General features: G+C 43.8%; 1 protein-coding gene across 4 annotated transcripts; it reads left to right on the top strand.

Moving 5' to 3' along the window:
- Window positions 1-145: 145 nt before the first annotated feature.
- On the top strand, window positions 146-16,596 carry fhdc4 (FH2 domain containing 4). Of its 4 annotated transcripts, none has more exons than XM_061217550.1 (12): window positions 146-361; window positions 1,504-1,931; window positions 6,531-6,592; window positions 8,502-8,604; window positions 10,381-10,466; window positions 11,083-11,183; window positions 12,385-12,455; window positions 12,976-13,083; window positions 13,415-13,485; window positions 13,577-13,694; window positions 13,960-14,124; window positions 14,514-16,596. In XM_061217550.1, the coding sequence occupies exons 2-12, from the start codon at window positions 1,719-1,721 to the stop codon at window positions 15,840-15,842; spliced, it is 2,427 nt and encodes an 808-aa protein (XP_061073534.1). In that variant the 5' UTR covers window positions 146-361; window positions 1,504-1,718; the 3' UTR covers window positions 15,843-16,596. The 4 variants fall into 4 exon arrangements, with proteins under 4 accessions (XP_061073534.1, XP_061073533.1, XP_061073532.1 ...); XM_061217549.1 differs by having other exon boundaries at window positions 1,326-1,931; XM_061217548.1 differs by having other exon boundaries at window positions 1,208-1,931.
- The last annotated feature ends 558 nt before the right edge of the window (window positions 16,597-17,154 follow it).

The raw sequence follows: 17,154 nt of genomic DNA, 5'->3' as shown, positions 1-17,154 counted from the left end.
ATTCAGTAAAGTTACTCCTTGTTGGTAGCTTACGTGGGATGAGCAGATCATGTAGGTTATTGGGCTATAGTGGTCTAGCCGATCGTTCCACCCCTCTTTTGGTAACTGCGGTCACGCCATGAAGTGCGTTGTGTCTGCAGACTGGAAGTGCATGGGTTAACAGTTGGGCGTGTGACTTTGGCGCAGGTGTGAAGCTTGTTTGCAACATCGTCCGGACACTACGGCAGCAAGAGGACTATCTGGACAAGAGTCTGATTTGCGGGAGGCTGCGCTGGAATGATCATTCTTTAGCGAATATTATTTAACCACGGAGCGAGACGTTCGGATGATTTGTGATTCAAGCGGATCTATTTTCGAAGTGGTAACTTGCAAACTTTATTTTTTTTACTCTAGCCGTAGCTGTAGTGAACGAGATATGCCTTCAAGATGTTGCCTATTTCGACATACACATTTAAATGCTTCCTAAACGGTCAAGCTCTTGATTGTTTATTTATTACTTATTACGTATCCTATTTATTTCGTCAAAATGGCTAGATCATTTAGGTAATTGGTAGTAAAACCTGAACGAGTAAAATAAGGAACAGGATGTGAAATGGTTCCATAAACTGTAGCCAATTTAATCGAGCAATTTTAATGGTAGTGAATAGGGTAGTGGCGCATAAGCTTACTTCCCATATGAATGATTCCTGATTGGGAAACTTTTATATTATTCGTTGCCGTTTGTGATATGTTTAGTCTCAATTAAACTTATTTTTTTTCCTACTATAAAAGGATCAAAGGCCTTTCAGTAACCGTAGTGCATAATTCCACCAGTTCGTACCTCAGTCCAAAGCGTAAAAAAGTCGCTCTTTTGTGTCTGTTTTTTTTGTCCATTGACTTCCTTATCAGCTGTCCTGACTTCGACATGCGTTTTCATTGAATATTTTGCTGACATTCTCATAAAACATTATTTTATGGTAGGGGTTACATATGCGCATATTTGGCAGCTAGCTGTTGTGTTTCTTTCAGTGCTGTGTTACTGACCTGATGGAGTTTATTGCCTGGCAGTCTGAATCCGTTATCTAAAATACTTGTTGCAGTTAATCTGAATAAAACCTCTGTTTTACCAAAATTTTGCGGTCCATTACTTTGTAAAAGAGATGGATACAACTTTCAGAATCATACAACTGATTGCCAACTTCTGTGATTTATTTTCTTTCAAAAGCAGCCATCACAGACAAAAGATGGACCACAGACCCTGGCTGTAGAAGATTGAAAAACATTTGTCACTTTTAAACCCATTTTTAAAACGAATTAAAACCCGATTTGGGATTGTCAATCCACAGGTGGAAATTAGTTTAGTATTGGCCACAACCTCATCACCCGCCGCCCCAGCTCAGTTTGGGGTTGATCCCAAATCCCCAGGACGTCCGGGCTAAAAACTTTTTAAAAAAAAGAAAAGAAAGATGGACGGTGACGTAACCATGGATACAGCTCCAACTCCCTCTTCCCTTGGCCCATCAGATTCTGCTCCTGATGGACAAGAACCCATAGCCCCTCCTGTAACCACAGCACCACCTCCACCTCCACCTCCACCTCCACCTCCTCCTCCTCCTCCACCTCCACCTCCACCTCCACCTCCTCCTCCTCCACCTCCACCTCCCCCCGGCCTCCCTCCTCCTCCGCCCCCCCTCGGCGGAGGCCATGGCCTGTGTAGGAGCGCCCAGCGGCGTTCCCGGATGCGCAACTTCAACTGGGTCACCATCCCCAAGCAGAGTGTCGTCGGAAAGCGCAACATCTGGACGGTGCAGAAGTCCACGGAGGAGTTTCAGCTGGACACCAAGCGCATGGAGGAGCTGTTCAGCCAGGGCGGGCCGGGCCAGCAGCAGAAACAGGCCTCCTCGCGCAGCAGCGTGAGGGGACTGCCCTCCTCCGCGCAGGGAGGCGAGCCGGTGAGTTTGCCCCGCGGCCCGACGTGGAGGGAACCACAGCCCTCTGTACTTTTATGGCCATCAGCACAGATTATATAGGCCCAGCAGATACTCTGCTCACATACAGTACTTCTGTCCTGTCCTGTAGAGCAGCCTTTCTGTAATACAGTGCCAAACACACCCATTGCCCCAGTATTGTACTTGGCCAGGCCTGCCAATGATTTTTAAAGGATCGAATTCGGATGTCTCTGTAGCAGCAGAATGGAGACCGAGCTTTCAGTGGTATTGGAATAGGTAGGTGATCACCTAGTATCTGTGTGGTTCGCTGTATGGAAGCACTCAGTTGATTATAATGGTGGGTTAAACTATGTGCCCTAATATTAGAGAACCCATTCCTTGGCTATCCTTGAGAGTCTCATATCCCAGAAAAATGTGCATACATGTTACATACATGTTCAAATGGTGAAATCTCTGCAGCCTGTTGTTGCAACAAGTACTGACGTACGTACTTGTATTCCCATAATGCAGTTACTTGGGAAGCACAAGAAACACCAGTTTTTGAAGTTGCCAGTTTCTTTGGAAACTGGGCATAAGCAACATTTCATGATTTCACATGAAATCTTCGAGCCCCCTGGCCAACACCCACCGATTCCTAACGGTTGGTGTCTGCACAGAGTTTGATGTCCAGGTGGATGACAGTGCAATGTACTGTGTGAGACCAGGCCTGAGGGCTCAGTTCTTTTGGCATGTTGATGACAATCGGGAGATGGTTTCAGATATTCACCCTGTACTATGTAGCCCTAAGTTGATCCCGTCTTCAGGACGAGGACTGCCTGGTAGTGGAGCCGGCAGCATTTGCATTCATTCTGAAGGGCCTGCTATTGCGGCATGCCTCATCATGTTTAGCTTTCCTGTAGAAATATGTGCATAACTCGCATATTTGGAGATGGTATGTGTTGGTTTACTGTTTCCAGAATGGAGAATATAACTTCAAAGAAACTCAACTTCCGGGGTCACTGCATTTTCTTTTCTAAATGGTAAATGGCAGGTATTTATATAGCGCCTTTATCCAAAGCGCTGTACAATTGATGCTTCTCCATTCACCCATTCATACACACGCTCGCACACCGATGGCGATTGGCTGCCATGCAAGGCCCTGACCAGCTCGTCAGGAGCATTTGGGGGTTAGGTGTCTTGCTCAGGGACACTTCGACACCGCGGGGGATCGAACCGGCAACCCTCCGACTGCCAGACGACTGCTCTTACTGCCTGAGCCATGTCGTCTGATTTTACTACTTATTTTGTCACTTCTTAAAGGTACAATAGGTAATTTTGGACTTCTAACGGTCAGGAGAGGAATTGCAGCAACAAACAACTTCAACACACAAGACTGTTTATCCCTCCCCCTTCTCTGTGAACACACTGAAGTTGACACGCCATTGGCTGTGGCAATTAGAACCAATTTTCAACCGATGAGCTTGAATTATTGTACAGCTTATACGATGCTTTGGTAGAGTGCCAGCCTGTTGAAACCCGAATTTAAGGACTATAAACACAGGCAGAGGGTGAGTCACATGTCAGTGAGCCTTTTTCAATGATAAGAAGGGATTTACAATGGTTTTGTAACAATATTTTAACACAAAAATCTTACCTTTGTACTTGTAAAATGAGGTTGTACATGGCCATGCTGCTTCACCGCTGATTTATTGTCCTTGTGAAAGACCACAAGAGATTTCCCGATATTTTGAAAGACGACGGTGACACAATATTTCTGCTAGTAATCAGGGTGATGCATGTAAATACCATGTAGTCTGCATTTCATTTTGGAGAAAATGAATCAACGCCCGCTTCAGTTTCTAGTGACCTGAATTTCTTGTGAAGTGGTGGTGCTTTTGCAATGATAATCGTCAAGAAAAGTCAATAATGACATGTGAAAACTGGCCCATCTTTTTAGGGAATTTAGTTTTCTATGGATGACATGTTCTGGTTCCAGCGAAATACCGGATGAGATCTGGTGGAGTCCCTGTGATTATCATTAATCCTTTATTTTTATCGGTGGTCACATTGAGAATAGGAATCTCTTTTTCAAGTGAGACCTATGTACATAGGTAAAAAAAACACATACAGGCATAGAGACCGACAGGTACAGTTCAGACAAACGTTACAAATAACAATAAACAGCATACAATCAATCAAAGTATTTACATACAGAATTTAAAAAAATAAGTATAAAAATCCTTGAATATGCAGTGAGTCAGAGGCAAGGTGTAGCCCACTGAATGCTGTGATAGCCCCCCCAATGATCCTGACCACGGAAAACTGCAAACGGAAAACGGGGAACTGGCTTAGCTGTTTATCAATAATTAAAACCCAGATTGCCACCCAGATGGCAAGAGGCAGGCAAAAAAAAATTTGCTTTTGAAAGGGTTTGACTCTGAGGAAGAGTTTTAAGTCATTGAATGGTCAGTTGTTCCCCTTTGAAATGTGCCAAGATATCAAGGCCTTCTCTTTCCAACAGTTAATTTATTTTGACTTTGTTTTTGTTTTTTTTCTCCATTCAGGGCATTTTGCCCATTGAACCCAATTACACAGTCGACACATTTCAACATACCACAAGGAATAGTGGAGCCATTAGTAAATGTTTATATAATTGCTAAATGATGCAATTACAGTATTACTAAATGTGATGAACTGTAAATATGTGTAAAGGGGAATGCAGATTCCTTAAAGCGAGGATATTTTGGTTATTTCTCTGGACAAATTATCCTTGGCCTCCAGTGTGTGGTATAGCTGTGGTTTTCTGAGCTCTTCATAGAGGTTGATTGTAATGTTTGCCCCCCCCCGCTAATGAATAGCTGTACCCATGAAGTACTGTTTACAGTCGTTTAATGTTAGTTTTCATCCCCCTAAAGATGAAGACGCTGAAGCCGAAGTGTGAAGTGCAATGCATTTAAGCGGAGATTGATACAAGGTGTGCATTGATCTGCAGTCTTATTGTCGGGGTAAAGTGCTGTTAATTGGTGTTTTGCCTGCGTGTTTGGGTGGGGTCTTCATAGTTGTCCTCCGCGCTTTGTTTACCCAAATGTTGTGACCCTTGTGTCATAGGCTGTGGTTGGAAAGGAGGTTTCTTTTGACTCTGCTGTTTTCGGTCCCCATTGAAATGGCTGCCGTGAGTGTTCCACGCTCTTCATGCTGTAGTATGATGGTATATGCGTGCGTGAAATATTTGAGCAGTTAGAGGAAGTTATATTTTACTTCGAATGGCAATTTAATCCGAAAGGCTTGTTTTTTGATATGTCTGTATAATGTCAAGATTATTATTAATTTATTTACAGATATGTGTCTGAAGAACTTTCTAACATGCGTGTGTTCTTAAGAATAATATGTAATGTTTCAGTAGGAGTGAACTGAGAGAGTTTCAGGGCTAGTATAGATTTATCATGTTTGCTCATCTATGCCAGGGGTCGGCAACCCTTGTCCTGGAGAGCCGCAGGGTGTGCTGGTTTTTGTTTTCGCCTTAATACCAGCAACTGATTCATACCCAAGAAACCAGGTGAGGCCAGTTAACTGAGTAATCAACTGCTTTAATTGATCAATTAAGTGCTGAGTAACAACAAAAGCTAGCACACCCCATGGCGCTCCAGGACCAGGGTTGCCTTAAATTTGATCCATGAGCACAGTACAAATGCATATCGAATGTGAACAAAAACAGTGCACTGAATAAAATTGGGCTACATATTCAGATTCAGTATATTGATTTTAATTTAGTTTAGTACTTTAGTAGAGAAACAATATCAGTGTGCAGGTGTACAGCCCAAATACAGCTCTTGAGTTTTCCCATGTTTCACATTTTTTGGGATGGCCCAGGCGGTTCATAATCAGCTGAAGTCCAGGGCAAGGAAAAGCTTCCTTCATGAAATCAGAAATCTCCATCATGTGCTGATCCTACAGGCAAGATGCCACTTTTGAGCTCTCTTTTGAAATATAAAAGTAATAATAATAAATAAAAAATCCATCACAATCAAAGGGCTTTCCAAAAGTGAAATTAAAAATGCCAATATCAACATGCATCTGATCGGATTTGAGGGCAGATCAATTGAAATGTGATCTCTGAATCTCCTAAATTAGAGTACTGTGGGGTTTGGTACATTTGATAAGATATATATTTTATATTTACATTTATATAATGAATGAAAGTTGCACATGCTCACAGTATTAGATAATATAGTAATAATACAAATAATATAATAATAACTGATAACATAATTGGCTCAACGCCTTTAATACTGTTTTTTTGTTTGTTGTTGCAATGAACTATGTAAATATTGTTGAACAAAATTGGGTTTCTGTCAATCTTTAACTCTTTGGAATCAATTTTGTCCTTATGGATGTGACAATGGTTTAGATACACTGATCTGAGTCATTCAGCCTGGAGTCTGGAGTCTGCACTCCTGAAGAGGGATAGTGTGTGTCCTTCGCAGGTCAATACAGCGGGACAAAGGGCACGGGCCTTGCACAGCGTCACCCTTCCACTTGCCATTATTGCCGATGTGACGCCGTCTCGTCGCCCGATTGGCTGTTTTTGCTGACTGTGCCTTTCTCTTCTCGGCCACTGTCCAGGTGTCCATTCTCCAGGCAAAGAAGAGCATGAACATCGGGATCTTCCTGAAGCAGTTCAAGAGGTGAGCGTTTTGCCGCGTGCCGTGGCGGGCGTGGTCGGGGTGCGCGGTGGAGACGGTGAGCAGGCACGGGGAGCTCGGTCCGCGGAGCGCTGCCTCTCCTGCGTGTCCGTACACGCCAGCGCGAGGTGTGACAGAGCGCAGAAACAGGTCAGCCCTCTCCGCAGATCAACAGTGAAGAGAGGCACGCTGACGTTCTCTACTCTCCCGCCTCCCCCGCTTTTCTGGAAGTTTTCTTCGTTGGGAAGGTCTAATTTAAACACAAACTGCCATAATCCCCGTAGGGCATTAAAACAAAAACAAAAAAGCGCTGACTTACTGTTGAGGATTGGCAGGCGTTCTTTACAACAGCTTGTGCTTATTGATCTTGGAGGTTTAATCCTCACCTGATCTATAGTCCCAAGGTCCATATTCCCTTTTTTTTTTATCAGTTTACTTCTCCATAACATTGACCAGTCAATTTCCTCTGATTTTAGTGAGTTTACTGAGTTTAGTGTTCGGTACGCTGTCGGAACAAAGTCTCATTTAGGAATTAAGGCCGTTTAGATCAGAGGCAGCAGTGTTTTGGTGTGGTTACAGCAAATGGGGGCTTTCCCAGGTTGCACTGCAGTGCTGTCTGTGGTTTGCGCCGAGTTTAGGGTGTGTTTAACAGCAGGGCTGTTGCCAGGGAGGGACGTTGGACTGTGCAGTATGAGTAATGCACGAATATTTCTGAAATCCAACTTCCTGTGCGCACTTGCCGCAACTGTTACATGACAGGTAGTGAACTGTGTGCACAATCCAACATGTTTTTTCAAGGGCCTCTACCTCCATCTGTAAGGAATCTGTTATGGATTCAAACTGAAACTGAGTCAAACTGGAAAAAATGGGAGTGTGTATCCCTTTCTCTTTCTTTTATTAAAAGGTATTTTTATACATTTTGGTTTCACCATGTAGTAATTACAGCACTTCTATGTTAGCACTTTAATAGGTATTTTTAGATTTTTAAATTATTTTTTAATTATTTTTTTTTTTAAGACTTATTGGTGTTGTGTGTTCAGAGATGCTCTTCTGCATACCATTGTTGTAATGTGTGGTTATTTGCGTTACTGTCACCTTCCTGTCAGCTTTGACCAGTCTGGCCCTTCTCCACTGACCTCTCTCATTAACTCTCTCTCTCATTAAGGCAGTTTCTGCCCGCGAAACTGCTGCTCACTGGATGTTTTTTGTTTTTCGCACCATTCTCTGCAAACTCTAGTGCGTGAAAATCCCAGACATTTGGTCTGAAAAACAGCTGAAACTCTTGACCAGGTCTGCATGCTTTTACGCACTTAGTTGCTGCCACATGATTGCCTGATTACATATTTGCATTAACAACCTGGTGTACAGGTTTACCTAATAAAGTGATCACTGAGTGTATATCTAGTCTCCGATTTCAATGTTTGAGACAAGTTAACAAAACGTAAAGTAAAACCCATGTTTTGTATTCGGCTGCATATCCTTTGCATGCCATGACTTCCTGTGGCCTATCAACATCATCCTGGATAGCTTATTTCCAGGTTGTCCTGATGATGTTGGTGGGTCACAGACATCAGGAAGTCACGACATGCAAAGGATAAGCAACTGAATACAAAACTTTTGTCAACATTGAAATGGCGGACTACATATAAAAAGTGCTGTAATTACCAAAAAATATTGTTTAAGCTCTGAGTCTGCACTTTGACCATGTGTGAATTACAAACAAGGAAAATAAAATATTAAATCATAAAAAGACAAGGTGATTCCAAACTTGTGCCAAAAAAAAAGATTGATTTTCTTGTATTCTGTGATGACTTTTGCTGTGGTTGTTGTGCCACATGTCTTTTTAATGACCTTGTCTGAAGTCATTAAGCATTGGAATAGCTGGCTGATGGCCCCTGTTTGCCCCCTACAGGCCAGTCAGAGAGATGGTGGAGGATATTTCTCAAGGAAACGGAGAGTCGTTTGGAAGAGGCAAACTGAAGGACATGTTCAAACTGCTGCCTGAAGATGGAGAGGTCAGTGATGCTGCAGAATCTTTACCGAAAGGGTGTCAAACTCCAGTCCTGGCCAGGCACAGGGTCTGTTGCCGTTTGGTGCGTTTCAACACGAGTGATTAATTTGAGTCATCGATTGGCTAAAGCAGGGGTGTCAAACTCCGGTCCTGGAGGGCCGCAGTGTCTGCTGGTTTTTGTTGTGTTTCAGAGAGATACATTTTTAAGACTTTCATTGGCTAAAGAGTCCACACACCTTGTTCTCAAAACCTTCATTGGCTGCTGATTGAAAGGAAACCACAAATACCAGCAGACACTGCGGCCCTCCAGGACTGGAGTTTGATACCCCTGGGCTAGAAAGTCCACTCGCTGTGTTCTCAAGGCCTGAACTGGCTGCTGATTGAAAGGAAATCCCAAATACCCACAGACACCATTTTATTCAACTGCTGGAGCAAGACATGAAATGCACGTGACTGCTTTCTATTTTTTTCAGTTGTTGCTTTATGTAGCTGATCATACCTCCCACTTCTCTGCATTAAATTAAACTTGGGCTTCCGGTTATTCCCCTTGTGAGCTTGGATTTCTTCAGCTGGAACGTAGAAGAAGTGTACAGTATTGATGTTTGCTGATGTTCAGTTGTACAGCTGTTGTGGTGTTAAGGTATGGTTCTCTACTGTTGCTTGTAGGGATGCTCTTCTTGCAAGTCTTACCATGTACCTGTTCCACATTAATGCAGAGAAGTGGGAGGGATTATCGGATTGATGAAGCAACAATAAATCTAAATGAAAAAATAGAAGGCAGGCACATGAAATTAATTTCTTGCTCTAGGAGTTAACTAAAAATCTGTAGACTCAGAAATTCCATGCTTGAATAAAATGGATACCAGTAATTCATATTAATCATAACATTGTTACTTTATTTTCCTGCGGTTTATAAATGTATCAGATTCTGGAACTGGTCTTTTTGTATATAATTGACTAAACTGCATGGTACATAAATATAATTGATTGAAAAGTCCATGGTTATATGAATTTAGACAGTTTTTATCTGCAAGTTTCTTAAAAAATACAATGTACTTGAAAGTTACATTGTCACCTAATAAAATAACATACTAATGTAAGAGGTTAGGGTTTTTTAAGCTGCCATAGAAACCAAACCTATCAAGACACCATGATGACTTTGTTCATGAAAGGTGATCTTGATTGAATCTTCAGCATATCCAAAGTTCAGGATGATGATAAACTTCTGACGCGCTTTTCAGGGGTGTCAAAATTATGCATAAATTGACTTTAAATGCATTTTTCATTGGTTCTATCTTCATTGTTCATTGTTTTTTTATGGGAGAAAAATGTGTTTACCTTTTGGGATATGATCCCTCAAATGGCTTCTTATGAACAAAAAATATCACTTCAGGCCCAATATCTTACTGAAAAGAGTAAAAGGTTTTTTGACATCAGATTTTAAGCAGTGCATGAAACTCAAATTTTCAGGATTTCAGTTCCTCATCATTGCCTACCATCACACCAAAAATGAAAGAAATTGAAGAGATGCTGTGGCTCTCTTCATTTGAGTTGATATGCAATGATATGTCCACATAACAATGCTCACTAAAAGTAATACATCGGCAGCAATTCCCAAATATGCGGATAGACACATCACAGTTCAAAACCTGGCTATGACTTCAACGATGGAATAAAATTGATATTGGACAGTTACGGTTGGCCTGTGCTCTGATGTTGCATAGCCAGCCGTACGGAGACGATGTCTAAAGTGTGGGTCTTGTGTCTGGATCTGGTTCAGGTGAAGCAGCTTCTCGCCTACAAAGGTGACCTCTCCCTGCTATCGGAGGCCGACCTGTTCATGGCCCTGCTGGTGAGGGTACCTGGGTGAGTATGCGTTACTGGGGCTCTGTGATGTCATCACAAGCCATTTCAGTCCCTCAATGGGGGGGTCAGCGTTCCCTTATGTTTAGCATTGTTGCATTGTTAGTCTTCCTCATTGACGGAGTAATTGTTCAAAGGCTTTAAGGATTCTTTTGAGTTCTACATGCATTAAAGACTGGGGTCTCTTGTACGAGAGCTGGTGCCTTTCATCTGAGCTGCGTGTAATCTGTCACGAATGCAAGCTTTCCTGATGACACTTGCATTTGTTTGTTTTTGTGTTCCCATTTGTTTCCTGAAATACCGTCTGACGTAATCCCGAAAGCCCACACCTGTGTCATGAACGTAGAATACTTGGCATTTTGAATTGTAACAGAATGTCAGACCGCGTTGGACGTGACATTTGCTTCAATTAAATGGACCGAATAATTCCCACAACAAAAGGGCTGTATAGGGAGTCATCTCTCTCTCTCTCTCTCTCTCTCTCTCTCTCTCTCTCTCTCTCTCTCTCTCTCTCTCTCTCTCTCTCTCTCTCTCTCTCTCTCTCTCTCTCTCTCTCTCTCTCTCTCTCTCTCTCTCTCTCTCTCTCTCTCTCTCTCTCTCTCTCTCTCTCTCTCTCCAGATATGAAGAACGACTCAGAAGTTTAGTCCTCAGAGAGGAGTTCTCCCCCTTCATGGATGAGATGAAGCAGTCTATTGCCACCATGACCACAGCTGCCAGAGGTACTGTAGTAAACAATGTTGTCTCAGAACGCACTGCACGTACAAATCACAAGACGAACCGTATTTACAGTTTAAAGGACAGTGACAACAAATCTGTACCCTGTCGCACTGACACTGTCGCATTATGAAAAAAGCCATACATAGCACCATTACCTCAGTCCGCCGGTTGTTAGATACCGGTTTCTAATATTTAACAGTAAACAGTGATTGTGTGAATTTTTTATGGTCCAAGTTGAGGGAACTGGAAGGGAGAAGTGCATGTGAAGGTAATTTGTCACTAATAAAACGAATAATTGAGAATTTGCAGACTACTTAGCCTACCAGTTGACAGTTAATTATGAGTGCTGCAATGCATGAATCACACGCGCGACAAGAATCAGAGCTCACCTGCTTTCTTCCTTCTGCCAACTCATCTCCATGGCAACATCAAGCACCATTCTCATTTAGAACCAGCTCAGTAATGCTAAATTGCTAATGCTAAAATAGTTCTCAGCTCTCTGCATTCTTCGATCCAATTGATTTATTTACCATTTCAATTATTTTACTGGTTACACCCCCATTAAGATTCAAATCTCTTTCACAAAGGGGGAACTGAAAAAAACCGAAAACAACACATTTTAGACTCTGCTATACTGGTTCAGTTTTTGAACCCATTCCAATGCTGCACACACAGTTATTCTCAAAGCCATAACGTGCCATTCAGCTCAACTGGCCTCACCGTTTACCCATAAAATACAACGGCAAACACGTATCATTGAGTCTGAGTTTGAACACTGAGGGTCTCTGCCTCAACTACGTGGCCTGGCAAGCCGTTTCTCACATTAACAGCTCCGCCTTCAGCCTGAGAACTGCACTCTTTGTCCGATTAACCAGAGGAGTCTGCCTGTTGCATATTTGAGTTGGGGAATAGCCTGCTGACAAAAGATCTCCAACCCCCTGACCAGACTCTGGCCAATTTTGCACCCTTCCTGGCCCAGTTTTAGATTTTTAATACATGAGCAAAAAATGTCTGAGAACATGTTTTCACTTCGTCATTATGGGTTGAGTGTAAATTTATGGGCAAAATTGGCAATTTTATCCATTTAAAATAAAATATACAACAGAATAGTGTGCAAAAAGTGAAAGGTTCTGAATACTTTCTGAAGCCACTGTTAGTGAGCAGCAGGCCCCACTAAACGTATTTCTGACTTAACCTTTCTAGAGCTGCTGGACTGTGATGACCTTCATTCTATCATACGACTGGTGCTGAAGACTGGAAACTACATGAACGCAGTGAGTACAGGGGTCAGGCAGGGCTGGCATGGGAAGGCCATTAACCTGTTTGTGCATAGGATCTAAAATATGTGATTAGAATGTCGACCCGTTTGTGTCCAGCATCAAAATATGTGATTAGAATGTTAACCCATTTGTGTGTACGATCAAAAATGTGTGATTAGAATGTTAACCCGTTTGTGTGTAGGATCAAAATATGCGATTAGAATGTTAACCCATTTGTATGTAGGATCAAATAAATGTGATTAGAATGTTAACCCATTCATGTGTAGGATCAAAAATATGTGATTAGAATGTTAACCCGTTTGTATGTAGGATCAAATAAATGTGATTAGAATGTTAACCTGTTTGTATGTAGGATCAAAAATATGTGATGTAACAAATCACTACTCGTGATTGAAAGCACTGACTTGGATTTTTTTTTGGGGGGGGGGGGGACAAAACAAAAAAGCTCCTAAAAACCAGGCCATTAAACAGGAGGAAAGCCCTTTAAATATCACATCCTCCCATGTTTTTGCAGGGTGGCTATGCTGGCAGCGCCATTGGTTTCAAAATGGCTTCTCTCCTGAAGCTGGTGGACACCAAGGCAAACAAACCTGGGATGAATCTCATGCACTACGTGGTGATGGTGAGACCCCTTCCGCTGGACTCAGTCCGTAGGGCTGCAGACTCTCAAACCATCCCTCTGCTCGGTCAGGGGGGTTGATTTCCAGTGAAGAATCAGTACTGTTCTATACTGTGTTTCTATCTTTTTAAAGGAGAACTGGCACACTTGTTTCATTTGAGCTTATTTGGAATAAATGCTTAAAGTAACCCTTAGCTTTCCCACTGTCTCATTAATGTGAAAGAATACACAAGGCTAGGCTGCCTTTACTCGCCCTCATCCCAGCAACATCTTTATTTCATACTCCATACAATCCTGGATCCTCCTCACTTAACTTCTCCACCTTTTATTACAGCAAGCACATAAGATCGACGGAGACCTGCTCAACTTCCCTGATCAACTGCAACACATCGGCACAGCAGCCAGGTATTTCAAGTGGAGTTTTTGCCCTTTTAATTAAATCATGGCATCCACACTGTATTGCCAGTTTAAATGCCCGGAAATTGTACTTGTGTAGGATCCAGAAACAGGAGGTGGAGGCAGACTTCCAGAGAGAGAAGAGGAAAGTGGAGGAGGCACAGAAAAACGCCAGGAAACAGCCAGATCTGGAAGCTCAGATGAAGTTGTTCCTGGAGGTGAGATGTACATGTCTTGCTCTTCTCAGAGGCATATGTTTGGATCAGTCCTGCTGCAGTATAATACAGCAGATTTTCCGCTCTCTGGAGACTAAGAGCACCATCAGAAATAGGGAGGGAAATCATTCATTCAAAGCATCGGTTCACTGTCGCTCAGCCTTGTGGTTCAGCCTCTATCAGGAACACCAGTCAACACTGCAGATTCTCCATAATTAGCTCTGGGTAATAAAGGTGTGGAACGTGACCTCTGACCCTTCTTCTGCAGGAAGCAGAGATGCAGCTGGCCGAGGTGGAGGCCTCCTTTCAGTCCCTCAATGCCGTGAACCTCTTGGTGGCGGAATACTTCTGCGAGGACCCCAACCAGTTCAAACTGGAGGAGTGCTGCACCATCTTTGACTCCTTCTGCCAGAAGTTTATACGGGCCATCCAGGCGAGCATGACCTTTGACCTTTCAAGTGCATTAGGAAAGGTTGTTCAGGTTGACATCAGTAGAACACGAGGACGTGGGTGGGAACGGGGTGGGAAATTCTGTATAAAAGCTTCTCAGGGTCCTTTAGTCCAGGGTTGACACAGTGCTAGATAATCAGCAGTTTGTACATGCTGAGCCCAGTGGCCTGGTCCCATCATTGTGTATTCTTATTGCTCTTCTGTTTTTGGCCAGGGGTAAAGTTCATATGAGAAAGTAGGGCAAAGGGAAAATATGCCTGCCTAATATAACATTTAGAGCAGTTGGAGGGGGCTGGACGTATGAAGTAGTCAGTACTCTTAGCCATTAGTTCTCAGTCTGGGACTCTAACCTCTGCCGTTTGGCCCCTACAGGAGAACCGTGAACGGGAGATAGCGGAGGAGGTAAAGAGGAGACGACGAGAGAGGGTCCACAGCAGTGTGAAGCGCCGATCAACCGCCACCTGCTCCATCCAGGACAAGGACATGGAGGGTGGGGCTCTGGAGTCCATCCTGCAGAGGTTTGTGAGCAACCGTGGGTCACAGAGGAGGGCGGGGACACCCTCACCCACCAGCAGCAATGTGGCGAAGATTGCCATTAAGGAGAACAGCCTTCGGGAGGAACCAGAGGTGGCTAACGGCAGTCCAGCCATGGAGGCGCAAAAGAACGAACGTAACTTGGCCAAGGAGCAAACCAAAAGCTGTATTCTGGAGGAGGTGCAGCCTGCACCTTCAGATAAGGCAGAGAAGAGGGAGAGCATTGTGAAGGAGCAGGAGCCGTTAGTCACTATGGATTCCCCTCAAAACCTAAACCAAAAGTGTCTGGAAACGCCTTCTAGAAAGAACAGCTGCGTCTCTTCTACAGAGAGACATAAGTCAGTAAAGAGTGAGGAGGAAGAGGAGGGACAGAATGAGGAAGAGGCGCAGAAGATGCGGGAGGTGTCCCGTAAGGTCCTGCGGTACCAGGGTAGCAGGGGTAGTATTTCATCTGGGGACCACTCCATCGGGGACCACCCGCGGACACCCAAAAGCGGTTCCTCCCTCGGTTCCCCTCGAAGCCAAAAGTTCTCAATGGACCTACCTGCCAACGGGGTTCCCCGGACCATTCTCAGCCCCCGCTTCACTCCCAGAATGACCTCCACCTCCCTGAGCCGCCGTCACACCCTCTCCATCCCTCCGAAGAGCGACAGTCAGGAGGACGACTTGTGGATGCTGCCCAAAGTCTCCGGCCATCACCCTCACCTAGGGGCACTGGGAAAGTTGAGGTCCGCTGACAATATGCTCTCCAAGGTGGAGGAGATCCACGGCAGGAAAACCTCGCCCTCACCAGCCGATGGCTCCTCAAAGCCGAGAGGCCTCTCCGTCCGACCCTCGGACCTGGCCAACCGCACCAGCCCCACCACGCGCTCTGACACTTTCCGGAAGCAGAACTCTCCAGGGAGGCAGACCTCTGCAAAGGGGCAGGAGGAGTCACAGAAAGAGGGCAAGACACTGGAGTTGGCCCCCAGCTTTCAGTTTGGCAGCCTTTTCCAGAGACGCTCCAACTCACAGTCCGCAAAGGCGAAGGCCGAGGAACAGGCCACGCCCGAGGAGAAGGCCAAGCCCAAGAAGCAGGAGACCTCAGTCTTTTTCTCCTTGTTCAAGCTCTTCAGTGAGAAGAACAGGCCCAACAAGGAAATGGACTCCCGGAGCACTGAGTGCTGACAGGAGCCCTGCGGCTTCAGCCCTTTAGGTTTCATTTGTTTTCTGGAGTAACGGATAAATAAAAGATCATCTCTCTCTGTATGACCTGCAGTATTTCAGGAAGCCAAGGAAAATTTGGCTCCTTGGCACCATGAAGGAATCACAATTATGTTGTGTTGAGACAAACTTCATTAACCATTTCACAGTAGGAATTAGAGTGCAAGTTAAACAGGTTCCACTCCCAGGAGTAAATGTTTTTATATTTAAAATAAAATGTGCTATTTTACCAGTCCGTTCTTATTTTTATTAAGTTATTTTTGAACAGGGTGTTGACTTAAATTCAAAATGTATATTTTTTTTTATGATGTGGGGGACAGAATGAGGCGTAATTAAAGCTCAAGTTGAGATGTTCCAGATACTGTCAGTGTCATAAAAAGATCCTAATGCCAGAGTAGATGAGACCGCACTGGATACAGAATGCAGAGCTAGGAGACGCATCTCTCTGGAATGCACTTATAAATTCTCTATTATCTTCTGGCTGAGTTTGCTTCTTGCAGAACCAGAGAACTGGGAAATCCCCACCTTAAAGCCCACAACTTGCACAGGACATTTAATTAGTTAATGTGGTTTGACATGTATGCAATTATTTTGACACTAAATCTGTGAATCTACTCACTTCATGTTTTGCATTTTTCGAGTGTGTGATGTCACTCACTAGCAATAAATAAATAAAAAAACAACTGCATTCTGTGACAAATATGCTGCTGGTTTTGTTTTTATTAAAAACATTCTTCCCCTAGCCTTGTCTTCATTTTTAAATGTTTCCGGTATGTATGGTAGGGCTGTGGAAGCACTGTGTCTGGCTGAATGAATAAGTCCATGAGAAGATGGTGGACCGTGTAAACATTTAACATGGGTATGTAACTGAATGTACCATACTTGAAGACAGCCAATAGCTTTTATGACATCCTGAACATCACCCTGGAATAACAAGTCTACAGCACCCAGGGGTTCGGAGCATAGCATTCAGTGCCTCAAATCATCACACCAGCATGTTTCATTTACTGCTCTAGAGCACTTCAGCAGAATGTCTGTAAAGAGGACCTTTACCACACTGCTAAATGAGAAGGACTGTGTGTATGTGTACCTGTAGAAGAAAAGCGGGTCCATCTTTAGACAGCTGGAAGAGAAGTGACATGTTGGAAGGGGGAAGAGAGAAAAGGTGGAAGGGGCATGAGATGCTGAAGGATCTACCGGGATTACGGAGGCTTTGAAGAGGTGACAAGTAGGAGGCGATTGGCTGACGTTCAGAGGGGAGCAGGTAAAGAGTACT

The sequence above is a fragment of the Conger conger genome, chromosome 13, assembly GCF_963514075.1.
Source record: "Conger conger chromosome 13, fConCon1.1, whole genome shotgun sequence".
Taxonomy (NCBI): domain Eukaryota; kingdom Metazoa; phylum Chordata; class Actinopteri; order Anguilliformes; family Congridae; genus Conger; species Conger conger.
Note: the sequence above shows the minus strand (reverse complement) of the source record. Positions and strands in the feature narration are given on the sequence as shown.